The sequence below is a fragment of the Alligator mississippiensis genome, chromosome 3, assembly GCF_030867095.1.
Source record: "Alligator mississippiensis isolate rAllMis1 chromosome 3, rAllMis1, whole genome shotgun sequence".
Taxonomy (NCBI): domain Eukaryota; kingdom Metazoa; phylum Chordata; order Crocodylia; family Alligatoridae; genus Alligator; species Alligator mississippiensis.
This window is the reverse complement of record NC_081826.1, coordinates 96,308,195-96,335,423: the sequence shown is the minus strand read 5'-3', so window position 1 is coordinate 96,335,423 and position 27,229 is coordinate 96,308,195. Positions and strand designations below refer to the sequence as shown.

At 45.3% G+C, this 27,229-nt stretch overlaps 1 protein-coding gene across 5 annotated transcripts in view; it reads left to right on the top strand.

The window, feature by feature from the left end:
* PIEZO2 (piezo type mechanosensitive ion channel component 2) overlaps nt 1-27,229 on the top strand; it is a 537,727-nt gene that overhangs the window by 243,583 nt on the left and 266,915 nt on the right. For all 5 annotated transcript variants that reach the window (XM_019490413.2, XM_019490411.2, XM_059724250.1 and 2 more), the window contains one exon: nt 4,611-4,653. In XM_019490413.2, coding sequence (XP_019345958.2) covers nt 4,611-4,653 — 43 coding nt within the window. The remainder of the gene's footprint in view (nt 1-4,610; nt 4,654-27,229) is intronic.

Below are 27,229 nucleotides of genomic sequence, written 5' to 3'. Positions count from 1 at the left end.
ATTTTTGTCTTGTAAGTTTGTGATCATCACTTTAAATTGAATACAGATGATCAGCAGGGATCCTGGTTTTCCCTGCAAAAAAAAGCAAATTCTCTGATAAAAACCTCACAATCCATGATTAAAATGAAAGCACCCCCCCCCCACAGACCCCGGCCCTACTGGTGCCCCTCACTCCCCCCCCCCCAAGTGTCCACAGTCTTTCTGGTCCCTCTCACTCCCACCCACAACCTCCCCAGGCCTGTCGGTGCTTCTCATTCCCTTCCCACATCCCCCCAGCCCTGCTGGTGCCCCTCACTCCCCACCCACAGAGGGGGCTCCCAGCTGCCAGGACTACAGGGCCAGGGACCTGGGTCCGCAGCCCCCTGCTCCAGGTAGGAGGAAGTGGCTGCTGCAGCAGAGTGGATCCCAGCTCCCCTCCCCACATTGCTTACTCACTACAGGCTTAGGCGGGGGGTGGGGGGGGGCGGCTGCTTCCTGCTGCGAAACACACTCCTGGGGGGCTACATGATGCCCACTGCGAGCTCCCATCCTGCTGCACTCCCCCAGCACCTCTGCAGCCGGTGTGTGTGACCTGACACTGCAGAGAACAGCAGAGCCATGCAGGAAAGCTGCCTTTCACTACAACCTCCACACTGCCTTTGAAGGCATCCCCTGCCTGCATGGCTGCAGCAGGGGTGGCAGCATGGGATTGCATGCAGGGGATGCGGGCAGCGCAGAGCTTGCAATGACAGGCAGCTTCCTGAGCAGTTCCACTGTTCCCTGCAGTGCCAGGTCACACACGCTTGGCTGCAGAGGCCCTGGGGGTGGGCAGCAGGGTAGGGAACATGAGTCTGAAGTGGACAGTGGTCAGCATGCAGCCCCCATTCTACATACAAATGTAGGGGCATGGGTCCTCCCTGCCCCTTGGGAGTGTGTGCAGAACCCTCCCCTGCTCTGCTTGAGCCCACAGCGGGCAGCCCACCCTGCTCCCACCCTGTGCACAGCTCTAGGGGGATGGGGGTACCCCCTGCCCACTTGGAAGAATGTGCAGCAGTGAAGAACCAGCCCTGCCCTACCCACCGCCGAGAGTAAGCCACCTGTGGCCCCATCCCACTCCCCGCCAGGGCCCTGTGGCTGCACACTGTGGCCCTGGGCACCAAGCCCCAGGCACTGCTGGGTTGGGCAGCAGCCCTAGCCCAGCCCTGCTCAACTCTCTTCCTCCTATCCTCCCTATGAGGGCCTCAATGTCTCCCAAACTTACCTGTGGAAGCTGCTGTCCAGGTTGCCTGGTGACCATGGTGCCCCCTGCCTGATTGCTCACTTCTCGCTCCCTCCCAGCCCCCTGCATGGGTATTAAAATGAGTATTTTAATAAGTTTACTTTCTAATTCAAAAGTGAAAGAGTATGTTCAGTTTAATTATCATATTTACTTGAATACAAGATAAGGTCCGTACCTCCAATTGGCCTGGGGAAAAAGCCCCATATCTTATAGGAATTCTCACTAAATATATTGTCCATCATTAACCTGCTGCCAAAAGCAGTATTACACTCAGCAATGGAAACCAGCTATGAAGTTGATTAAATGTAGCCAACACTGAGCATGACAATAAAACACATAGCCCACATTGGACAAACATGACTTGATCTTACCCACAAAAGGCCAAGCAGCCCATCTGAATAAGATGTGGTAGTGCCCATTGAGTGCAATTTCCCTCACTGCCTACTTTTTTTCCAAGTCATGGGGTACCACTGCAGTGCATGCATTTTGACTTCCTCTTCACTTCTACAGTTGAGCTGTGCCTTTCTTTCCTATTTCCAATTATGCCTGTTTCACCAGCCTTAAATGTCTGGCAAACATAATGAAATGGGGCCACAAACAGTTCACCCAGGATCCCTCTGTCAGCCCCTCAGCCTCACATATGATTAGTGTGGCTCTACCCCCTCTGAGGTAGACCCAGACCAGATTCCCCTGTTCCTTATCTGCATATCAATTTTGGAGTATCCCAGGACTCATAACAAGAACACTTGGTTCCAGTAATGAGTCGGGGGTAATTAACACATGGATGTTTTGTAGGGGGTCTCTGGAGTACACAACCATACTGGGCAGTGCTGTGCTATGAGGTCACCATGGCTTGATATGCTGTTGACTCTGGTGGGGCCCAGCCCCATGAACTATGTTGTAAATCACAGGTTTTTGACTTTGAACTAATATCATGACTAGTTTGTACTAAATGAAGGGGCGCTCGTATGGTTAAGGGCTTGCAGGCCAAACCCTACAAGGGGAGACTAGGGCACCTGGACCTCTTCAGCCTCTGCAAGAGAAGGTTGAAGCACCTTGTGTCTGCCTATAAATTCATCATGAGGGCGCAGAAGGGAATTGGTGAGGATCTACTCACCAAGGTGCCCCTGCAGGTTATAAGAAATAATGGCCATAAGCTAGCAGAGAGCAAATTTAGACTGGACATTTGGAAGAACTTCACAGTTAGAGTGTCCAAAATCTGGAATGGGCTCCCAAGGGAGGTGGTGCTCTCCCCTACTGTGGGGGTCTTCAAGAGGAGGTTAGATAGGCATCTGGCTGGGGTCATCTGAACCCAGCACACTTTCCTGCCTATGCAGGGGGTCGGACTTGATGACCTATTGAGGTCCCTTCTGATCCCAACATCTATGAATCTATCAATATAAGTAAGTGCCAAAATACTGTGTTTATGGAGTACTTGTGCCAAAATTTACAGCAATTTGAAAAAAAATAACATACATTAATGAGCTAAGTTTATAGGTATTATATGCAAATTGCTACATGAATTTTTAATTTCAAGTTTATTGCTTACAAATTTGTTCCTCACTTCTGTGTGATCAGGAAGAAAAGGGTCTGACAGTAAGGAGAGGGGAAAGAGGCTACCAAAGCCCCCAGGAAGGAAGCAGAGAGGAAAGGGCCTACCGGAGCCCCCAGATGCATTTTCTCTGCTGTAGCCATAGGAACAGGACAAATTCAAGGCAAACCTTCAATAATTAGGTGCTTTATGTGGAAAATTATAAACAACTTATATTTTTTTCCATTTATAGAATCTAATTATTTGGGGGTTGTCTTATAATCAGGGTCATCTTCTATTCCACTAAATATGGTAGTTGATAGGTAACATAAGAGGAGGAGTTATATTATTTATTTAGAGATATTCACTTCCTTCATGGAGCACACTGCAAAGATTAGCAGATAAAGTAAAACACATCTTAATGCCATTTTTTAAAATTAACTTCATTAAAGGTTGGCTCCTAAATCAGGATTTCAGTCTAAAATAAATGGCTTGAATTTCAAAAGTTCTGAGTACCTAGCAGCAGTCATGAAAATTGTATGTAAAAATTAACAGAATCATATTAAGTTGCACATAGAGCAGGTAGTTGATCTTTTCTTCATTTTGGAAAAATGCCTGTAACAGAATAGAGGGTGAACTATGGTAAAGGATATATCTTCTAGGATTATGCTTAATGACCACAGTATGTCACTGCTTTTTCCATACATTTGGCAGAGAGGACTTTGATCTACTACTGGAAAGAGTACTATCTATGGTTTGATAGGACTAAGTTTCAGAGTTAGGATTTAAGTTGGAAATTCTCCAAATTCAGGTGTGTTTGGATGGAATCATATCCCTTTCTCTCTCCCTTCTAGTCTCTATTCTCTCTACAAAAATGTGGTATGACTTATTTCATATTGATTTCTCTGATGCAAGTTATCTTTGATGTTTGCAGTCTAGGAAAAGTTTACAGTTAATTGTTCTCCCTCTTCTTTGGTTGATTAGCTATCCTTACAACAGCAGAACAATAATATTTAGGGTTTAGGAATTACTGTCATTTTTATGGCTTCATTGTAAGTGCAATTGAGTCTTGAAATGAGAAGCAGATGTTTAGAATCTAGTAAAATAATTTCCCACAAGAGTATTCAAAAGCCATGCTCTTGAAACTTAATTTCATGTCCCTTTAAATCCCCACCCAGGCCTGCAGAAATGAGCAGTCCAGTTGCAATACCATGAATTCAGTGAGACTGTCCTTGTACCTAGGGATAATCTTTGTGACTAATGCTTGTAGGACTGCACCCTAGATTTTGGAGAAAACTTTAGTGGTGTCAACTTCAGGTGGTTCACAAGACTTCAGATAATTAAAACATCAGCAGAAAATCTTTTAAATTATATTTTATTTTTAAAAATGGAAACAGATTTTTTGAAGACTGCACAGTTTTCATCAAGGCTACAATTGACCACTACCTATCAAATTAAGATCAAAATTAAAGAACGTAAAGTGCGAGTATGCTAGTTCAGCATTTCCATCGGTCATGTCAAGATCATATAAAGCTCAGCAGGCTACATCTAGCATGGTAGTGGCCAAGTCCTTTGCAATAGAAAAGGGTTTCATAAACTTTTCCTGTAGAACAGCTCATGTCACTAAGTACTGGTCTGTTCTGGCACATCTCCACTACAGGGTCAGCACACAAGTGATTTACTTTACAAGTGCTTTGATTAGGGTGTAACAAACAAAATAAAATACAAAATTCAGCAGAATAGAAGAAATGGAAGAATAAGAGATATTTTAAAAGTAAGGGCTCTTTACTGAAAGTTTTTATTTTCTTCTTTTTTGTGTAGGTACAACATGGGAGAAAACATTGCGACAGATTGGTTTTGAAAGGTAAGCAGTCAATTTCTCTCCTCAACAGTCAATTTCACTCCTCAACATGAAGTTATAGCTTAAAATACAAAAAAAAAGGAAAGAAGAAGAAATGGACATACATATTTAGGTTGAGAAAGTTATTTATTTTAATTGATCCAATTTATGTGGGGTATGGAAATTAACAAGGATTATATAAAGACTTACTGTATATATACTTCACTTTTGGGGGGGGTTGTTTCTCTTAGCAAAAATCAGCTTGGGCTTCATGTGATGCAAATCTGGTTCATAGTAACTATTGCTGTGACAGCACCACAATATTTGGTTAGAATATGAAAATATTATCCTTCCCCATATTTTTTCATGAGACTCCTAACCTAGGGTGTACAGAAAGAAAGGAATGTTGGAAAAGAATAAGACTGGTAGAGCACTATTTAACATCCAGGGAAACTCAGAAGCCAGCATTCCTGAAGTGCAAAGGCATCCTGCAGCCAGACTTAACCCCAAGATCATTGTACCAAAAGCATTTCTTTGGCAATTAAACTAGACTTGGTTCTTATAAAGACTAATCTGTTCTTGAGGCTGAAATGCTCAACTTTCTACATGCTCCTGTACAAGAGTAAGCACAATATTCTGCCTTCCAGGCCTAAGGAGTTTTTATCTTTTCTCAATGCTCAATATTTCTAGATTGCATAAGAGTGTTCTGCTGCAAGGCAAAAGGTAGCTCTGTACTGGACTCTGGATGTAGAGGAAGAGTTAGAGTGTATTTGTTTTTTAATGTTAAATATGTATAGGCTGCCTGATGTCTGACATCAAAACAACAATAGCCAGGTCCTTCTGAATGCTGTGATTACTCACATGAATCAGAAATTTGACAGGGAGCCAGTTGATATAAAATATATGGCTACCTTAAAGGCACAGTGATACTGAGGAGATGACATCTCTCCATTTTCATTATCTCTGTCTGGCATAGTCTCCCCAACAGTTCAGTTTTCTTGCCTTGCTGGCCAAATGTAAATACCTTGCTGGCATAAATTTTATTTTATTTATTTGTTTTGTTTATATGACTCCCTTACCACTATAGGCTCAGAGTAGCTTACAGTAAAAAAAAAAAAAAAAAAAAGAACAAAACAAAAATGAAACCAAAAAACAAAATAACGTTTAACAGTAGCTACAATGTTAAACAAGATGTATGCTTTTATAGTAAAAACATCCCAAACAATACCTTAACTTACCCATGCTTGTTAAATGCCTACCAAATTAAAAAAAAAGTTAATGGTTAATTCATTGAATGAGAGTTATAAGACATAAATCAGTGCCAGGAATTTTTAAATTACAATAAATGTATCGTTAGACTTAATTTATGACCAGGTAACTCACCACCTAGACAAGAGAGAAGAGGTTGACATTGTATACCTTAACTTCCAAAAAGCCTTTGATCTGGTATCCCACAATGTCCTCACGAGAGAATTGGAGGATTGTGGGCTTAACTCTGAGACAGTCAGGTGGGTGGGAAACTGACTGTGGGGTAGGACCCAGAGAGTCCTAATGAACAGATCTGTATTGTCCTGTCAAGAAGTGGCCAGTCGTGTCCCACAGGGGTCCGTGCTTGGTCCAGTGCTTTTCAACACCTTTATCAATGATTTGGATGTGGGGGTGAAGGGCTCACTGGCCAAATGAGTGGATGACACCAAGTTATAGGGGAGTGTGTGACACCTGGAGTACTGCGTCCGGTTCTGGGTGGTGCAGTTTAACAAGGATGTGGATAAGCTTGAGAGAGTCCAGAGGAGAGCCATCTGTATGATCACAGACTTGCACGGCAAGCCATATGAGGAAAGGCTGAGGGATCTAGGACTTTTCAGCCTGAAAAAGAGATGGCTGAGAAGGGACTTGGTAGCTGCTTACTGCTACATTAGGGGAGTACATCAAAGGCTCGGTGAACAACTATTCACCAGGGCACCCTTGGGGAAAACCAGGAGTAAAGGCCACAAACTCCTGAAAGACTGTTTCATACTCAACATTACGAAAAATTTCTTCACACTCAGGGTGTCCAGATTGTGGAATAGGCTTCCTCCAGAGGTGGTACAATCACCTACTCTGGAAATCTTGAAGAGGAGACTGGACAGTCACCTTGTTGGGGGTCACTTGACCCCAGTTGTCTTTCCTGCTTGGTTCAGGACCCAATGATCTTCCAAGGTCCTTTCCAGCCTTTCAATCTATGAATCTATGAATTCCCCCTTCAATCTAATTAACATCTTCAGACCTTGATAGCAGTTACATTAAAAGCTGATTTCTATGTCACTCTTGTCTAAAAGCATTTCATTTCACTAACTTCACCCAAGCAGAAATATTGGCTGAACACTGTACCATTGTAATATCAGCAAAGGTAAGGGAAGATCAATACTATTGCATATCTTAAAAACAGTGTGTGTGTGTTGGGGGGGGGGAGTGTTAAGCTTTCAAAGAACTGATGAAGTTTTATTCATTAATTTTTTTTGTAAAATCATTTTGAAACCATCTTTAATTATATTAACAAAATATGAAACTTGTTTATATAGTCCACTATCTATACTTTTATATTTGACTTTATTGGTATTTTATTGTGTATGTAGACTAAAGATTATAGCAAGATGTTTAGTGCCATATTGCTTGGGACACTATGCAGATAGAATAGTGTCCCAATTAAATAATTAAATATTATTTTTAATGCTTTTGGAGTAATAAATATAAATTACTTTGGAGTAAACAAATATTTATAGGTTGACACATTTGATTTCCAGGAGGTTAAAGGAGCAAGGGAAAAAAAGTTACTGTTTACATCAGTAAACTCCAGTTTTTTTACTGGAATTGATTTTCCTTTTTATTTTCACAGACTGCTGTTGGTTTAAATGCAGAATTACAGCTTAGTAGTGAGGGAGCTTTCTAAGCACTTGTGCAGAAATTGCTTAAAATTACCATAGGGTCTGAATGAACCAACAGGACTCTACAGTGTGATTCTCAACCAGGGTGCCATGGCACTCTTGGGGGCCTTGAGATCCTTTCAGGTGTTCTGTGGGATACCATGCAATGTCAGCACTGTTAGGCGTGCAAACCTGATTTACAAGATAAATTCAGAGGGAATTTATATACATGCTCTGGGAGTGGTGGGGACACTTTAATTAGAGTGGCTCTGAGAGGTTTAGTTAAAGCACCCCCACCACCAATTTTCAGTGTGGGCGCGCTGATACACATGACGCTGGAGTCTGCTAGAGTGTGGTAATTGCCACGCTCCAGCAAACTCAATTATAGCACGTTGGAGCAGCCTCATTGCATGTTTAATAGGCACCCAGAGATTTCAGATAAGAACCTGTAGTGTCAAAGCATTCAGATCTGTTGTAGACTTTCTGAGTTCTTTGCAGTGAAAGAATTGTTCTATTCGGTAATTCGCTAATCTAAAAATGAGTGAAAAGAAAGAACTAGTATTTTTCGAGGGGTTCCTCAAAACTAAAAAAGTTAAGAAACACTGCTCTGACTTGTAGAAATATCTGCTCTATATTCAGTGTATTTGTATTTTAAAAGTGCATTTTATTTTTCCATGCATTAGAGAAATTAAGACCTTAATGCATCAAATAAAACAAAAGAGCTCCTTCTACCAAATAAGAACAGTGGACTAAATTAATTTCTGGTATGAATCACTTGACTCCAGCAGAATGATAACAGTGATGAATTTGTCCTAACATTTTTAAGCTGCCAGACATAGTGATTGCATTGCCACCTTAGAACTTTGCACAATGGGAAAACCTTCACATGAGAGGTCCTACTGATAATTTAGAAGCTAAACAAAAGTTCTGGCTGAGATGTTAGCCATTGAACTCTCATCTGGTGAGCCAGCCCTTTAAGGGAAACCAGATAGTCTGCATTATGCTTCAATCAGATTGGAATTACTTTTTAGTGTGGAGTGTTTGCCTCCAAAAAAATGTAACAAAAGTTTTGGCTCTGTCACAGTTTGTCTTCTTTCAGAGAATTACTTATCAAGGCTTGCTGAACTCTGTCTTTACTCATGGGTTTTCAGAATCCTACAGTGTGTTTTCACACTTTCCATGAGAAAATTAATCATGTTTAATTTAATCATATTTAAACTCAAGCTTAAGCTTAGTCCCTAGTTGCTTTCATGAAACCTCCTTCTGTGGGTGAATGTCTTATAAACAAATGGCTTGCTGAGTGGCTATAAATGCAAGAAATAAAAGTGTCATGAATACAAGTCTCCTGGAGATAATTATCCAGAGATAGGCCACAGAATTATTTTCCTTGTCATCTTTAGACATTTTCCATCTTTTGTGTCTATCTTAGACTTGCAGGAGAAAGAATTCAGACACATGTTCTGTCAGTAGTTGTTAATCAGAACCGCAGAAATTGCTTCCTTTGCAGAAAAGGACTCAGGAAATGTGTGCATTCTTGTTTCAATTTCCCAAAAGTCAGAGACATTAAGGCTTGGTTTGATCTGAAATCCATCCAGAATTTCATGCCGAGAAGATTTACATTATGAAAGATTTAAAAGCTGACCGCTTACAGAATGTCTGTGTCTTTGGGGCATTTTTTAGTTTATGGGGCAGTAGAGGAGACATATTTCCATAAAGTCATTTGACCTAATTCTCTATATTCACTTAAAAAATCTTTAATTGGAATAAAAAGCATTGGATTTATGAATGGAGTAAGAATCAGTATAGTTTAACCATTACTTTTGTGAGTAAATAAAAACTTACAATTCCATTTTATTACAACAGATCTGTAGGCGCTTTAGTTAATAATCATCCGGGATTTTAGACCATTAATTTTGTGACCAGGAATTAGACCAAAAATTCCTTAATTGTGACATCTTATTGGACTTTGTCCATTTAGAGGCAGACTGCTTTTGACAGCATAGTGAATCTAGAAGATATAAAACACATTGGCCCTTTATGAAAAGTATACATTTTCAGCTGCTAGGACTGATAATATTGGGTGCTTCTGTATTGTGGAGTTATGCTTTTCTAACAAGTCGCATCTAATTTTATTTCTTAAACAGTATTTCATTCACAATAACATCATACACTCTTATAGGGCATTGTGGGAAAATGCTAGTTCTTTTGTTGTTTCATTTTTTTTTTTTAATTCAGTTATCATCATTTGCTGTTGCTGCAAGTCATCCCAAGCACTTCTGGAAGACAATTCTGAGGGTGCCTTGGAATTGATGGGTCTGCTAAAAGACCAAGCTGAAAATATGAAATAACTTCCCTCAAGCAATGAATTTGGGCCTATGACCAGAATATGACCCTAGCATATCACAGGAAGTATTTTCATGTTCTAAGCCAACATAGGTAAACCGAACCAAAACAGACAAACTCCAACCCTTTATAAGGCTTGAACATTTGAGGCAGTTTTTGCTGGGGGGAGGCTGTCTTCTTTTTTATACAGTCTTTATAAAGCTGTTTAATTTTCTGAAAATTATTATCAGATGTTTTTGGAGGGAATTTATATCTGCTTTTATTCATAATTTAACTGTCAGAAACAGACTGAGGAGATTCAGTCAGATCTTGTTTTTGAAGCTTTTCTCTATTTAAACAGCCACATTCTCCTATGCTGAAAGCAGTCATTGCCAGAGGAGGCAAAGGGTATAGCAGGGACTGGGATATACCATACTGCCTATACTCCTTTTGATGTATGCAGCATGCATAATTTATGTTCATGTAAACAGAAGTGAAGCATGAATACCGAAAGGAGAATGTAACCCCTGTTTACAAGCACATCTTGGTTAAATACTAGGCCTGTGCGAAGTGGCTAGTATTTGCTACGCATTCGGATTTGGCCGATTCGGGGGACAGTGATTCGATTCAGTGATTCGAATCACTATCCAGAATTGATGGAATCAATTGCTGGTGATAAATCTCCAAATCGCCCAGGCCCATCCCCCCTACCCCAGCAATGGCTGCCCCACCCACCCCAGCTCCCAGCTCTTTGGAAAAGAAAAGCCCTGGCTCACCAGGTGCTGCCAGATAGGGGGGTGATCCCCGCTGCCCCCCATTGCCCCCCACTGCTGTGTGGGGGGCTCTGCATGAGCCCTCTGACCCCCCCCCCACACCCCAACCCCCCCACTGGTGCCCTGCCCAGGCCAGCTCTGGCCCTTTAAGAAAAAAAATAACTGAGAAAAGCCCAGCACTCACCACTCCTGCCGGTGGAGGGGGGTGATCCCCACTGCCCCGCGCCATGTGGGTGGTTCTGCACAAGCCCCTCGAAGCTCTGAGACCACTGCAGGACTGGTGAGTCCCAGGGCTTTTCTCTGTTCTTTTTTTTCTTATAGGGCTGGACCTGGCCAGGTGGGGCACCTGTGGGGGTGCTGGGGCAATGGGGGGCAGCAGGAATCTCTCCCCTGCCCAGCAGCACCCAGTGAGCACCAGGGCTTTTCTTAAAGGGCTGGGAACTGGGTCAGGGGGCAGCTGTGGGGGGGGCTGGGGGAGTGGGGGGGCTGGCAGGGGTCCCCCCATGGTCCCCTCCCCCAGCCCCCCTTCCCTGCACCTAGTACTTACCAGTTTGCAGAGCCCGAACAGGGAGTGAACAGAATACATGTTCACTCTTGGTGGAGAGGTCATGCTGATGTCTGCACTGCCCAGGCCAGAAGGCAGGGAGCACTCTTGTATGCCTCCCAGTGGAGTCTCTTTCCCCAGCCCCACTGGGTTTTTGTTTTGTTAGCAGCTCTGTCAGCAGCAGGGGGACACCACCCAGCCCTGCTTGCTCTGGTGGGGGAGGCCAGGGCTGGATTACAAGGTGGGGGGCCTTTCCTCTCCCACCCCTAATACTGCCCAGCTCAGCTGACAGCCCAAACAGCTCTTAGCCCTGCTGCTCCTTGCTGATGTCAGCTAAGCCAGTTAGGGCAGGGGGAAGACAGCCCATGTGGCTCTACGCTCTGCTTCTGCCTACCTGTATCAGCCCAGCTAGGTAGGTCAGGGCAGGTTCCCCAAGCTGTGCTTGCTTGGGACTGGGCCCACAGGGTGGGGGCTTATGCTTCACCACCAGCCTGCCCCCAGTGTTGATCAGCTCAGCTGATAGTCTTGGCATGGCTCTCAGCCTTGGCTCCTGCCTGTCCATGTCAGTGAAGCCAGACAGCAGCAGCGGGTAAGGGAGTAGAAGTTCCCACCTCATCCCATGGGCCCAGTCCCTGCCCCTGAGCATGTACAGGTGGGGAGAACCTGCACTCCCCCACCCTTCCTGGGTGCTGCCAGGTTCAGCTGACATGGGCAGGCAGGAGCAGGGCTGAGAGCCATGCGGGCTGTCAGCTGAGCCAGGTCGCATCAGGGGATAAGAAGCAGAGGCTTTCGCTCTGCTCCCCTCCCCCAGACCTAAGCAAGCACATCTGGGGGAGGGGGGAGAACATGGTAGGGTGAGGCTTTGCTCCTCCTCCCCACCTCCCCCTGCACCACCACTGACAGGTGCAGACAGGACATGGGGATAGGGAAAACAGGCTTTGCTGCCTCAGCAATATGATAGCCCAAGGTGACAGGGCTGACCCAGCTCTGTGGAGCAGGCAGCGTGGGCATGCAAAGTATCATGGGCTGCTGGAGGGCAGCAAAGTAACTTGAGTTGGGAGGAGATCTGAGACAGAAGTTTAATAGACTGGTTTAACCTAAATCAGTGAAGTCTGATTCTACAGACTGAAGTCTACATCCATCCAGCTCTATCTTAAATCAGTTTTGAACATTTTGAAACCAGTTTACATGCACTGAATGTCAGGGCTAGGGACAGACATTCAAAAAGCCCAAGCCTGAATTGGTTTACTCTTTGCAGGTTAGTCTAAGCTGTGCAGCTTAAACTGATTAATAACTGGACCAGCATTCTCTGTTAAATCAGACAATGCATCCACATAAGTGCAGTAGTTCAAGGCGAAAGCTGAGGGGTGTGCTAGAGCACACCTGTCAGCCCCTGCCAAAGGGGAGGAAAGAGAGATGCCCTTCAAGGCTCTCACCCCTCCCTGCTGGAGCAGAGGGGGCATGGCCAGGCACCGACCTGGGGACGGGGATAAAGTAATTTATCTGAAGCAAGCATGTATTGAACATGTATTGTTGCAAAGCATACAGCAGGGAACTACCAAAAATCTTTGCCTAAACTAAGATACAGCCCAGTAAAACACAGCATACACAACTAGTCTAACTTAAAATGTAAACCAGGAAGACAAGAATTAGTTTTACTAATCCTGAGAACAGAGTTTTTCCTTACAGCCAGTTTTTCCTTACAGCATTCAGAAAGGTTTTGTTTAGGTATTCCCAGCTTTTACACGTTCTGCTTTATAATGTAAATGTAGATCCCTGCATTCTTTGGTGAAGCTGTCTGCAACTTCCCTTAACTACATTTCCAGCTTGTGTGATGATTGTCAGGTCTTTGCCAACACTTCCCATCTCACAGTCTGGTCCTGCAGGTCTTAGCTCTGGGCTCACAGGTGCAGGACTTGGATATGCACACAGGGAACTAGCTTGCCTCTCTCCTTCCCCCATCCCCCTCCAGGACACACTGTGGAATTAATCCCTCCCAAGCCACAGAGACTGCAGCCAAAACCCCAGGGGTTCCAGGGGAGAGAGGAGATAGAGGAAATAATTATCTCCATCCATGCCTGGCTACAGGCAAGCCATGGAGGTGTGGCTGGGGCTGGCAAACAGCAGCTTCAGGCCCCTGGGTTTGCCAGCGGGGAAATGGGGGTGGAAATTTGCCTCAGGGACCATGGCAGCCCCTGCTCCAGCTAGAGAGAAGAGGGGAGGGGACAGTCCAGTGCACTGGAGCAGGGAGCAGAGCTCTGCTCAGTCCAGACAGCATGCCAGGATGCTGGTGGTATCTGGTTTATCTTAAACCAGCAAGGGATCTGGGACAGACATCGCATAAACCAGTTTCAGCCAAATCAGTTGAGTCTGATACTACATTCAACCAGATTTATTTCAAACCAGTTTTGGTAATTTTCAAACTGGTTTATGTGCACTGAATGTCTGTTCTATTACAGATTTAAACCAGTTTCTGATCCCTTAAACTGGTTTATGTGTAATGTCTGTCCCTAGCCCTGTTGTGTTACAGATTTAAATCAGTTTTCGATCACTTAAATTGATTTATGTGTAATGTCTGTCCTTAATCCTCTTGCACATTATTAACTGAGGGCAATGACATGTATATTTGGTGTTGTTTCAAAAGGGCAGCAGACATTATTTTCTAATTGTTACATGTGGACAAGTTGGGAATGATATAAATATAGCAAAATGGCCCAAACTTCAAAACTGCTTCATCCGGTGTTAAAGTTGGAGTGGTTTTGCTACACTTGTATCATTTTCAGTTTGTCCATATGTAACAATTAGAAAGTAAAAGCTGCTTCACTTTTAAAATATTCTCCTTTTGAAATTGCTCCAAATGTAGGTGTGTCCATACCCAGAGATGTGGACTAATGCAGTGGCAGTTACTTTGGCACAGATCCTTCAAATAAGAGCTTCTTTACTTCAGAATGAAGCCAGACATTCAAGAGCATGGAGAGAAAGCCATTCCTCAAAGTCATGGCTTTCAGAGAATTAGATCGGTGCTTAAAGTTTGGGAAGGCTTTAAGATGAGTCTCTCCTTACCATGCCATTTCAAAGAGGTTTGGACAGAAGGGAATGTAGACAACAAGCTTACATTTTCAGGAAATTAAGCTCTGATAATATACCAGTTATATCACCGTTACATTGTTGTTAAATTATGTTTACTCTGCAATTGTAGAATATTTACATTGCTGCTGTATTCATATCCTGCAAAACAAAGAGTCACCAAGAGATTTGGTATCTGAGCATATGTAAGCATTACTTGCGAGTCCAGCACGCTGCTTTTTAGTGTGAGATAAATTAAAAATGCTGGAGCTTAAGTAAAGTAGCTTTATATCCAGGAAATGGCTAGAGTTAAGAGCCTTTCAATTAAATGGAGTGTGTCTGGATTTGATAGATTTAAATGAAGCTCTTTTTGTTATTGATTGGTTTTTGAGACATTGCAAGTAAGATAATTGCAACATGCTTAAGAAACCATTACCCTCATCCAAAATTATCCTGACTGCAACTTCCGTACATTTGAAGAACTTTTGATGTGTATCGTGCTGTCATAAAGAGGGGTATTTTAAAATTTTCATATTGTTGGTATCTGTATACCATACATAATGCAACATCATACTGTTTCTTCTAAATGGTAAAAACTAAAGCTTACTAAATAATGGGAAAAACAAAAGCAATTGACTGGATTGTGCAGAAATAGGGTGACTTTACTCCAATACTTATTGTGGGGTCATATTCTTGATTATTTTTGTGTTGATTTGATTATTTTTGATTATTGATGACTGTTGATGATTTGTGAAGATGCCTGAAATAAGGAATTTTTCATGAATGTTTAGCACAAATTAAACAAAAAAAAATTATGATAGAGGGTATATTGCTGATTATTTGATTATTTAAAATTTTACTTCATCCTCATTCAGTCAAGGACGAGAAATAATACCACATGACTTAGAGGACTAGTCACATATCAGAAATAATGAAAATCAATTATCAGAACCCCCCAGCACTCTACCTCCCCACTTTCCAAATAACCCATAGACTGAAAATGTTCATTCACATTCTTTGATGAAATATTTATGAATAATTAATGCTTTTAAGAAAATCATGTTTAGTTCATGGCTCTGTGCAAATATAATCAAGGGTTTTAGTTACAACAAATATTAAATCCTAAGGCAAAAAGTTACTGGTATAGTCACCTAATCTGAGCTCCTTCTCTGTATCACAGTGTGTAGTATTTCATTCAGTAATATCTGCTATAAGTCTGTAACTTCTGTCTTGAGCTACAGCATACTGAAAAGATTTGTAGAGACTCTTCCTTATTCCTAAGTAAATTTTTCTAGTTCTTAATAATACATACTGTTCAGTAACATGCCTTATTTCTAGCCTGAATTTGTCCAGATTCAGCTGTCTGATGATAGATCTTATATTGTTGCCTTTTAAAAGATTAAAGAGCTATCTATTATAGAAAATCTCTTCTCCTTGTGGCACTTCTACACCCATGTGAACTTAAGTTACCTGCTAATGTTCTTTTGGATAAACTGTATATGAGGCACTGCTTAACTTTCCAGAGCTTACATTATTATTATAGTTCTTTTTGAACATTTTCAATTTCCAGGGAATAATTTGATGAGCTCTGCTCTTTTCCCCTTCTTATACATTTTCTTGTGTGATACTGTACATTAATATTCCACAAAACTGATTTAAGATTGCTTTACTGACTGTTCTATGTTAAGTATATACCAACTAGTTGAAAAAGCATTTTGGAGAATAACAGATGTGTGATAATTATGCTTTTGGCACCACTTGATAAATATGTTTTTCATAATAAATTGGTATTTTATGTACACAGTGGGAAAAACTTTTGAATATTAATCTCTCATTAAAACACTTAGTTGTCTGTCAATAACTATGTAATGAGCACACGTTGTTTACTTGGTTACTGACCACAAGTTATTGCTTAAATAATCTGCTATTACTGTTATTTGGAGAATAACAACCTTTTTTATTCATTCTAAATTGAAGGTCTCTTTGAAAACTGTAACTTAAAGCATTTGCATCTGTCATGTTTGCTCCTCAGTGGTATTGCTTATCCTGTAATTTCCGAGTCTGTGTTCAACTAACAAAGAAGCAAGTAATGCATTTGTTGTGGACAGTGAGCAAATGATGGCCCTGATCCGTGTTCTGGGGGAAATTCTTTCCTGTTTTCTACCATTTATCTGGTGTATATCTATCCCTGTGCATAAAAAAGTGTTTAATCCCTTTTTCATAGAATGTACTGACCCTTTAAATACAATTGTATAGGGCTGGTATGGATTTAGGATATAGTGGACTATCTTATCTCTCCCCAGACACTTTCCATGCTAATCCTCAATATATGTGCAGCTGTGTATGCTCAGGTGCTTAAAATCTGTTACATATACTCCATAATGTCAAACAGTGAGGAGCGTGGTGAGTCATATCGTGAGCCCAGTTGGTCTGTATAAGCAATGTTCGTGTTGCACCTACTCCTATTCCATTCAGTTGTTTTTCTTGTACTTTTGTCTTTAAATCAGAAGTGTAATCTCTGTAGAACATGAAGGGCACATCTACGCATGCAGTTAATGTGACTGAATATACTCCAGCTCAATTTGAGCCCAAGTAAACTAAAGTTATGTCACCATGTACACAGGTGTTTAGGCGCAGTAATTTACTGCACTGCCAGATACCACTTGTATCTGACGGGACTATCTGGCAGTAGACTAATTAGTGTACTGCCCCCTAATTGCCAGGCATGTGTAAACAGTGATAATTTATTGTTTAGCATGGTTCCTCAGTAAAACCTCTAGGGATCACTGTAATGCAAATATTAATAATACAAGAATCAGAATGCCTGAGTTTGCCATGTCAGTACATCAGCAGCATCTATACTGATCCATGGTATGACCAATTGTGTTATCATACTTGAGGTTTTGAGTTCTTTTTTAAAAATTATGCTTTACTTCTTATGGGCACCTATAACGTGATGGACCGCTGCTCCGATGTATGATAATTAGCATGCATCAGAGTGGACTCGTTTAATCGAATCTGCTGTGAGTCTGTTGGAGCATGCTAATTAGTGTGCACCAGCAGCCTCCGTGTCATGTGGATTCAGTGTCCCCACATTTCAAAACAAGCTTTAGTTAAAGCGCCCCCACAACCATTTTGAAGCGCGGGACACTAAATACATGTGATACTGCTTTCAGAGTGGCTTTAATTAAAGCAGCCTGTCACTGGAAGGTGTTGTAAGGCTTTGGCCTTCTCTTGCTGGACACCTTGCCCTCAAGCGAAGTCAGGGTGAGGTTTGAGCTCGGATGCCTGGGTGGTATGGATGCTGCCCTTACTCACCTGCCACGACTTCGATGTTCTTGTTGGGGAGAAAGTTCCCTTCAAGTGGCCCCCTCAAGGATGGCGACGCCTCAATCCCTGTTCTTGCTTCGTGGGGCTCCAAACCTCCCCTTTACCCCACACTTAACACATCCACGGCCACGATGGATACTACCCTCTCCAGACGTCCACTTGGATGACTTTCCCTCTTCACATGGCTCGCCCGCCTCCGAGTAGGTCAGGCCTTCCTGATCAGTTTGCCCTTCACCGTAGCTGGTTCCTTGACTTCAGGCTGGTTAGTGCATATAAGCTGGTCCTGTCTCAGGCTAGCTAGGGCTTCAGGTGACATCAACAAAAAATCAACACCCAGATTTCCACCAGAGGGCCCCCCTGGGATCTCGTCTCCCACGGCCCCTTTTATAGTCCAAAGAAACAACGGAACTTGAAGGAACGGACAAGGGACCCACTTGCCCTGTGCCCCAGGTGACTATGGGGTGAGGCGTCCGCCATCCTGTACCCAACCCTGGTCTGGCTCTTCAGTTTGGCCAGCACTGACCCCCAGATGACTTGGAGTCGCTCCCAGTCTTCCCTGGCTTGGAAGGGTGCGTGGTTCCCATGCTGGGTTGCTCATGCCTCCCCGCCGTGCCCTCTGTGTGGGGTAACTGCTCCCTGCCAGTGCCTCCTGTGGCAGGGCCCTTGGCTCCCCCTCTCTTGCCTTTAGCTGGACAATCTTCCTCCTTGCTGCCAGCGTCTCTGGCTCGATGTCCTCTCCTCCCTCTGCCAGCGTCTCTGGGTTGGCGTCCTCTTCTTCCTCCACTGGTGTCTCTGGGTTGGCGACCTCTTCTTCCTCCACCACCATCTCTGGGTTGGCGTCCTCTTCTTTCCCCACTGGCGTCTCTGGGTCGGCGTCCCTTCCTCCCACCATTTGCTGCCCGCCAGCTGTTTTCCCGGCTGCTATTTGAGCAGCCTGTGGTTTCCGGAGGCTCTGCCCATGTCCCTCACCAATCCGCAGCTGTAGGCAGCTCCGGAATTGCAGGGCCGCTGCCTGTGATTCCTCCCAGCTGCAGCTCTTCAGGAGCCCTATGGTGAGTACTGGGGTGCATGGGGTGGGAGTCCAGGACCCCTTAGAGTGGCTTTCACTGCCCCTCTCAAACATCCTCCCACTTTACCTGGCACCAACTGTGTGAATTTCCGGTCTTCCTCTCAGTGAGTCAGAGGGTCCTCCAGTGTGTTCCTTGAATGGCAGCAGGACAAGAAGTCAGCTACTGTGTTATTCTTTCTGGGTCTGTATTCTACCGAAAACTGGAATGGCTGAAGTGCCAATGCCCATCGTGTTATCCTAGCGTTGTCTGTCTAAGTCATTTTTAGCCACTTTAGGGGAGTGTGGTCCATTATGACTGTAAACTCTCTACCCAGCAGGTAATATTGGAAATACTCTATTCCCCACTTTAGGGCTAAAGTCCCTTTCGATAGTGGCCTACCTTGTTTCCTACTCATTGAGTTTCCTGCTCACATAAGCTACCAGTCTCTCAGCTCCCTCCACTTTTTGTGACAAGACTGCACCCAGTGCTTAGCCTGACACGTTGACCTGCAGGACAAATGGCATCATGAAATCTGGCGTGTGTAGAACCACGTCCCTGCAAAGGGCCTGTTTGACTTCTTCAAAGGCCTTTCTTTGCTCTTCCCCTACTTTTATGTCCCCGTTCCCTTGCCCTTTGATGGTGTCTGTAAGCGGGGCTGTGAGGCTCACGAAGTTTGGAATGAATCATCTATAATAGCTGGCCAAGCGTAAAAATGCCCGCATTTGTTTTTTAGTTTGCAGGGCTTCATACTCCCGTATAATGGCTACTTTATCAGTGAAGGGTTTAATTAGGCCTTGTCCCACCAAAAATCCGAGATATTTCGTTTTGATTTGGCCCAGCGCGCATTTCTTAGGGTGGGCTGTGTACACTATGATGTCAATATATGCAGCTGTTTATTGATGATATGGGGCTAGTATCCAGTCCATCAACCTTTGGAAGATTGATGCAGCACCATTGAGACTGAATGGCATTCTGCAAAACTCATATAGACCCCACGGAATCCCAAACACCGTATTCTGGACATAAAGGTATCTGCCAATAACCCTTGGCTAGGGCAAAGATGGACATAAACTGCGCTTTCCCTATTCTTTCCAGTAGCTCTCCTACCTGGGGCATAGGGAAAGCGTCAAATTGCGTGATGGCATTTAGTTTGCGGAAATCAATGTATAACTGCAGCGTCCCATCAGCCTCAGGACCTCACAATCAACTGGGCCCACCCTTCAGACAATCTGGAATGTCCTTGCCAGTAGGTCAAGAACTTACTCATGGAGCTGGGGAGTAGCACTAATACTTTCTGTCCTACGTGAAACTGACATTCAACCGTGGTTCTCTCTAACAGCTGTTTTTGCCGTTTTGGGGCTTTTCTTAAATTATTCCCTGCCATTTGGTTCACCTTCTGCAAATGCTTCCTCAAGGCCTGTACATACTTGGAGGAAGGAGTTCCTCCCCCTTCCATTCTTTCCCATCCTTCTCGAACTACATCCAGTAGGCCCTGAGGGGCATGCCCCAAAACTAGTTTGAATGGGGTGAAGCCCAGCAATGTTGAGGGGACTTCCCTAATTGCAAACAAAAATGGAGGAATCAGCAGATCCCACCATCGGGGGTCTTCTTGTGTGCACCGCCGGAGCATGGCCTTAATGGTCCCATTGATGTGCTCCACTAGCCCGTTTGTTTGTGGGTGATATATTGAAGTGTGTAAATGTTTTATACGTAGGACCCGATAGAGGCCTCCCATCACATGCGACATAAAATTTGTGCCCTGGTCCGTGACAATCTCCCAAGGGAGTCCTGCCCAGGAGATCCATTTGAGGAGTTCCTCCGCTACCCAAGCACCTGTGACTGACTGCAATGGGATGGCCTTGGGTAACGAGTCGCATAGTCGATCAACACTAGTATAAATTGGTGCCCGGTAAAGGATTTGGGCAATGGGCCTATAATGTCCAGGGCCACCTGTGAAAAGGATTCCCCAACAACTGGCATAGGGTGCAGGAGGGCCTTAGGGGGCTGTCTCAGGTTTACTCTTTGACACTTGCGACAAGTGGTGCAGAATTGCTCCACATCCTTATGGAGATGTGGCCAGAAAAATCTCTCTGTTAACCGGGATGCTGTCTTCTTCCAGCCCAGGTACCCCCCAAGGGGGTTTGTATGAGCCAGCTGTAACAGGTGTATCTGGTAGGCTTGGGGCACCAGGAGCTGGGCTACTGGCTCCTCTCCTCCCCGACCCTTTATAACATGGTACAGGAGCCCCTTCCTCACCTCACAACAGGATAGCTGGTCGCACAGCTCCGGCTGCACCACTTGCTGGTCCTGGTTGGCGATTTCTGTCTCCCAGAAGGCCCAGAATGTTGGCTCTTCTCATTATTCCTCCTGAAACTGAGCCCCGCTAGTGAGGGACTCTAGATCCCAAAGGGCTCCTTCTTCCTCACTTCAGTCTTCATTGGCTCCTTCTCCTAGGAGTCCTTGGTGCCAGTCTTCCCTAGTCCTTTTATCTTTCAGGACCTCATAGATTTTCGGCCAAGCCCAGCCTAGGATCATCTGGTAAGGCAGACCTACTGCGATCCCCACAAGCATTTTTCTTGTGACCCCTTGCACAGTCACCTGGACTCTCCATCTAGGATAGGTGGAGGTTTGCCCATGCAGGGAGAGCATCTAAATAGGGTTAACTTGGGTTCCTTCACTGCCAGATATCAGCCTGGGCTTGACTAGCGTCTGATTGCACCCTGTGTCCAGGATAGCATGGACAGCTCATCCTGCCACCTCCACTATCACCGTCGGTTTGTCTCTTTGGGTGGCTTCCGCGGTGCTACCTAGGCTACAGTACATAATTTCCATGAGGGATGTATCTCGGGGTGCAGGGTGGCTGCCTTGGCTATCCCATCGTCCCTTCGGATCTTGGCCCCTGAGCCGTGGTTTTGCCGGGCATTCTCTCGAAAAATGGCCCCTTCTTCCACACCAGAAGTATGTTGATGCTTGCAATGGAGCCCAAATGGGGTCCCTACTATTCTGGTCTCCCCATCTCTTGTTAAGTTTAGTATTCCTGCATGTTCCTACCTGGTCTCGGGGTAGTTCACTCTGGGCACAGTCGTAGTCTTCTGCCAGCTGGAGCACCTCTTGGGACATTTTGCGGTGGTGTTGGTGCACCTACCACTGGATATTTTCCTCTAGGTCTACTAGGAATTGTTGTAGTAGAAAGGCTTCCATGATCTCTTCCCTGGACGCTCGAGTGGATTGGATCCACCGCTCTTGGAGGTCTCTCAACTTCTGTAGGAGGACCCGGGGGGCTTTGTCTTCTTTCTTCTTTTTGCAATAGAACATCTGCTGGTAGTGCTCTGGGGTAATATCCAGGTGATACAGGATCTGTTTCTTTACTCGATCATAATCCTGTGCTGCAAGTCAGGAAAGAGCCCTGTAGGCTGCCTGGGTGGGGCCCACCAGCAGCACCCCCACTTTTTCAGCCCACTGGGACTTATCTAAGCCTGCAGCCACTGCTGCCCACTCGAAGCTCTCCAAGAACGCTTCGGGGTTGTCCTCTGCCATCATCTTTGGGATCCTGAGGTCCACCCCACTATGACTCATCAACATTTGTTCGTCTACGGCCATCCTCCTGTTGGCTTGCTGTTGTTGCTGATGTAGGATCTGTGCCAAGAGATTCAAGGTCTGTAGCATGGCCTCCATCCTGACTAGTGGTCCCGCTTGGGTTTCCATCTGTGGGGCTGGCTCTGGACCGGGTTTTAAGTTCCTGGACAATGCACCAATTTGTCACTAGAAGGTGTTGTAAAGCTTCAGCCTTCTCTTGCTGGGTGCCTTGCCCCCAAGCGACGACAGGAGCTCAGATGCCACCTGGGTGGTATGGGTGCTGCCCTTACTCACGTGCCACGACTTCGATGTTCTTGTTGGGGAGGCAGTTTCCTTCAGGTGGCCCCCCCAAGGATGGAGATGCCTCAATTCCTGTTCTTGCTTTGTGGGGCTCCAAACCTCCCCTTTACCCCACCCTTACCACATCCATGGTCACGATGGATACTACCTTCTGCAGGCGTCCCCTTGGATGACTTTCCCTCTTCGCATGGTTTGCCCACCTCCGAGTAGGTCGGGCCTTCCGGGTCAATTTGCCCTTCACCATAGCCAGTTCCTTGACTTTAGGCTGGTTAGTGCATATAAGCTGGTCCTGTCTCAGGCTAGCTAGGGCTTCAGGTGAAATCAACAAAAAATCAACACGTAGATTTCCACCAGAGGGCCCCTCTGGGATCTCATTTCCCAGGGCCCCTTTTGTAGTCCAAAGAAACAAGGAAACTTGAAAGAACAGATGAGGGACCCACTTGCCCTGTGCCCTGGGTGACTATGGGGGTGGGCTGCCATCCCGTGCCCAACCCTGGTCTGGCTCTTCAGTTAGGCCAGCACTGACCCCCAGATGACCTGGAGTCGCTCCCGGTCTTCCCTGGCTCGGAAGGGTGCATGGTTCCCATGCTGGGTTGCTCGTGCCTGCCCGCCGTGCCCTCTGTGTGGGGTTACTGCTCCCTGCCAGTGCCTCCCGCCTCCTGTGGCAGGGCCCTCGGCTCCCCCTCTCTTGCCTTTAGCTGGGCAATCTTCCTCCTTGCCTCCAGTGTCTCTGGGTTGATGTCCTTTCCTTCCTCCACCAGCATCTCTGGGTCGGCGTCCTCTTCTTCCTCCACCAGCGTCTCTGGGTCGGCGTCCTCTTCTTCCTCCACCAGCGTCTCTGGGTCGGCATCCTCTTCTTTCCCTGCCGGCATCTCTGGGTCGGCGTCCTCTTCTTTCCCCACCGCCGTCTCCGGGTTGGTCTCCCTTCCTCCCACCATTCACCAGCTGTTTTCCCGGCTGCTGTTTGAGCAGCCCGCGGTTTCCGGAGGCTCCGCCCATGTGCCTCGCTTATCCGCAGCTGTAGGCAGCTCCAGAATCGCAGGGCCGCCGCCCGTGATTCCTCCCAGCTGCTGCTCTTCAAGATCCCTATGGTGAGTACTGGGGTGCATGGGGTGGGGGTCCGAGACCCCTTAGAGGGGTTTTTACTGCCCCTCTCACAAAGACTCACCCTGGAGCACATGTATAAATGCCCTATGTGGACAAACTGGAGAAAGTCCAGCAGAGGGCAACAAAAATGGTTTGAGGGCTAGGGTACATGACATATGAGTAGAGGCTGAGGGAACTGGGCTTATTTAGTTTGGAAAAGAGAAGACTGAGAGATTTAATAGCAGCCTTCAACTACCCAAAGAGAGGTTCGAAAGAGGATGGAGCTAGACTGTTATCAATGGTGGCAGATACAGAACAAGGAGCAACGGTCTCAAGTTGCAGGAAGGGAAGTTTAGGTTAGATATTAGAAAGAATTTTCTCACTAGGAGGGTGGTGTGCTGGAACAGGTTACCCAGAGAGGTGGTGGAATCTCCATTCTTGGAGGTTTTCAAGACCTGGCTAAGACAAAGCTTTGGCTGTGATGATCTAGTTGGGGATGGTCCTGCTTTGAGCAGGGGGTTGGACTAGATGACCTCCTGAGGTCCCTTCCAATTTAATTTTCTATGATTCTGTTTCCAGATATTGTTTATCTGAGATTACACTATCTTCTGCAGCATAGGAAGGGTGACTGGAAGATCACAGAAATGCATTATTTTCTGAATGTTAAGGCAGTCAGGTTGAAAACAACAAACAAAGGTGTATTTGACAGTGGTACATTTGGTTTGTATGTTTAATTTGGGTACCACACAGTAACAATAGCACTTGGGCCCAAATAGGTGTATGTAGCATCTACTTTGTCAAAAGGGGATAGAAAAGATGAAGTAGTTGGAAAGGAGGTAAAAAGAACGAAGAGACAAACTGACATAAATGGAAAGACCATACAGCAAACTATGAACAGAGCTGCAAAAGGGAAGTTACAGAAGAGAGAAGTCTTTGTCCCTGTCATTATAGAAACAAAAGACAACACAGGCAACCTAAGCAGTCATGACAGGATCCTAGTGGAAGAGATGCTGTCTGTACTACCTAATGTCTAAATGATTACCACAGTCATGTCATTTCAAATGTCAGGACATTATTGATTTTCAGATTACTTGTAACTCAGATCTGTGCTAAAGTGAAAAACTTTTAATAATGCTGGTTAATTTTATTTAGAGTGAAGAAAAAAGGCATATGTAAATATATGGAGATAACATCAGTACAGTATTTACTTGATTCCAAGATAAGTCTTTTTTTCTCCATTTAACATAACGGGAAAAGTTCCCTGTCTTGGAATCAAACAAAATTGGGGAGGGGGGAGGAGCAGGCAGCTGCTCTGGCCCTGGTCCCAGCCACAGTCCCAGTCCAGCATAGAGGCTGGAGCCACAGCTGGTACCTGCCTCCCCATTGCCTCTCCCCCCCACCTGTCTGCACATTTGGGCTCCTGCCCTCCTGTCTCCCTCCCCCAGCCTCTGCTCCCTGCCTGCTGGTCCCCACCCTGCCACTTACACTTACTCCAGCACTGGAGGGCTCCATACCTGCCCAGCCTAGTGCACAGAGTGCAACCCCAGCCCAGCCCAGTTGCAGTGGTGGTAGCAGCAGTAGCAGCAGCAGTTTTGGCCAGGCCCTAGGGCCAGAGCTGCCACACTGCCACTGCTTCTACTGGGCCAGGCTGGGGCCATGCTTCATGACCCAGGCAGGAGTAGGGACAGAGCCTGCTGGAGCAAAGAAAGGGCAAGTGGGTGGCAGGGATGGAGGAGGGAGGTCACAGGCAGGGGGGCAGAGGTTGAAGGCTCTGGGAGACAGGAACAGGGGACAGAAGCAGTGGGATGGCAGACACAAGCAGGCCAGGCAGCAGAGGGGCAAGTTTGGGGGGACAGCATGCAGGGGCAAGCTGCTTGACCCCCCTCCACTGCTTCCCCCACTGCTGCCTCACTGCTGCCTTCCCCCTTCCTGCTTCTCCTGCCGAGTGCCTCCAGCCACTGTTTTCCCTACTGCAGCAGTTGGAGGGAGGGGGCAAATTTAAGATGAACATCCAATAACTACTTTCTTTACATGGAAAATTATAACAAATTTATAAATTTTCCATGTATAGAATCTGTTTATTGGGGGATTGTGTTAAATTTGAATTCATCTTGGATTTGGGTAAATATAATATATGCGTATGGCTTTAACTCTCCCTCCTCTCACCTTATGTATATTGCTTACCTTCCTTGACCCTGACTCTGTAATCAGGTCAGTGCTATTGGACCTCTGCACCTCTGTAGGTCCCCATTAAGGTCAGTGGGACCAAATGGGAGCACAGATCCATGTGTATGGATCTAATTGCAGTGTTGTTGATTACCACAATTTTATGGTAGGATAAAGGGTGGAAGAGTACATCTCTAGCTCTCATGATTGCAGGATTTTGAAAAAGTGAAATGAGCCAATAAAACAAGGCAAATAAAAAGTATCTAAAATGTAATATTAGTTTTAATCTCATATTTTTCTGACAGTCCCATTATTTTTCAACCTCATTCATTGTAAAGACCTCGATGAGAAGATTCTATCTGCCTGTGTGTTTGTAGAGATCAGAACTCGTGGGACTACCCTCCCGGTTGGCGCTCCCCTGACAGGCCAAGTATCCTACCTCAGTCAGTTGATGGGCCTTGTCCTTGCTTTATGAAGAAATGCAGGAGAGGGCCACCAGCAGTAACTGTAAAGACTATGGAGATGAGAAAAAATACTTTTATTTCATTACAATCCACAATGGTAAAGATATATTTATACATGTTGCAGGGTACAATGTTAGAGTTTTAAAGGCTTTTTCCAGCCAGAGAGGGGAAAGTGTTTTGACATTTGGTGGAGGTCCCATAAAGCTAGAGATGCCTTATGTCAGAGAATGGAAATAGAAGCAGAGAGGGAAGCCGGGCTGCTGTAGTGTGGAAAGGAAAAGGGATGAAAGGCGGAAATGAATCCAGAGTAGAATCTGAGTGTAAAATGAATGATGTTAGTAAACTAAATGGCAAAACTCCCTAGGTTAGAGAACTAACCATTAAAGACCTGCAGCCCTGAGGAGAGACGTATACAATATGGAGGCCATGTTGTCCACAGCCTTTTATTGAATAACATAATGAATGGAACATCCCAGTCTCTTACAGGTAGGAAGGTCTTGCTAAGCCTCAAGCCTCCTACTGGAAATCATCAGCAAGTTAGCTGTCATCTCTGTGGGATGCCTCCTGTTACCATGTTGTTGGTCTGGGAGATTAGCCAGATTCTGTCTAATCAGCTTTTTACAGCTGTTCCACACATGCCCTGGCCTAGACTAGGCAGATATACTGCAAATATCTTTCTGACCCCTTTCAGAGAGTAAGAACTCAATTTTCTAAAACCACCCTTGACATCTGGTGAGCTTCCTGCACGCTTGCTGCGTGTCCCACCACTACGCAAAGCTGATGCATTGCCTCATGGTGTCTGACACCATCCATTGGTCTCACAACATCTACATTAAGCACATCACCGACCCCTCGAGACCAACCACCACCGGACCAGACCCAGAGGGGACCACTTGAACCCCCCTCTGCACCTGATGGGCTCTGAGAGCCACTCTCTAACCATGGACCAGACAAGGACCCCTGTGATAGGACTCCATGGACTGAGTAACTTCTTCAACCTGCCCCCTCCACCACCGCAGAC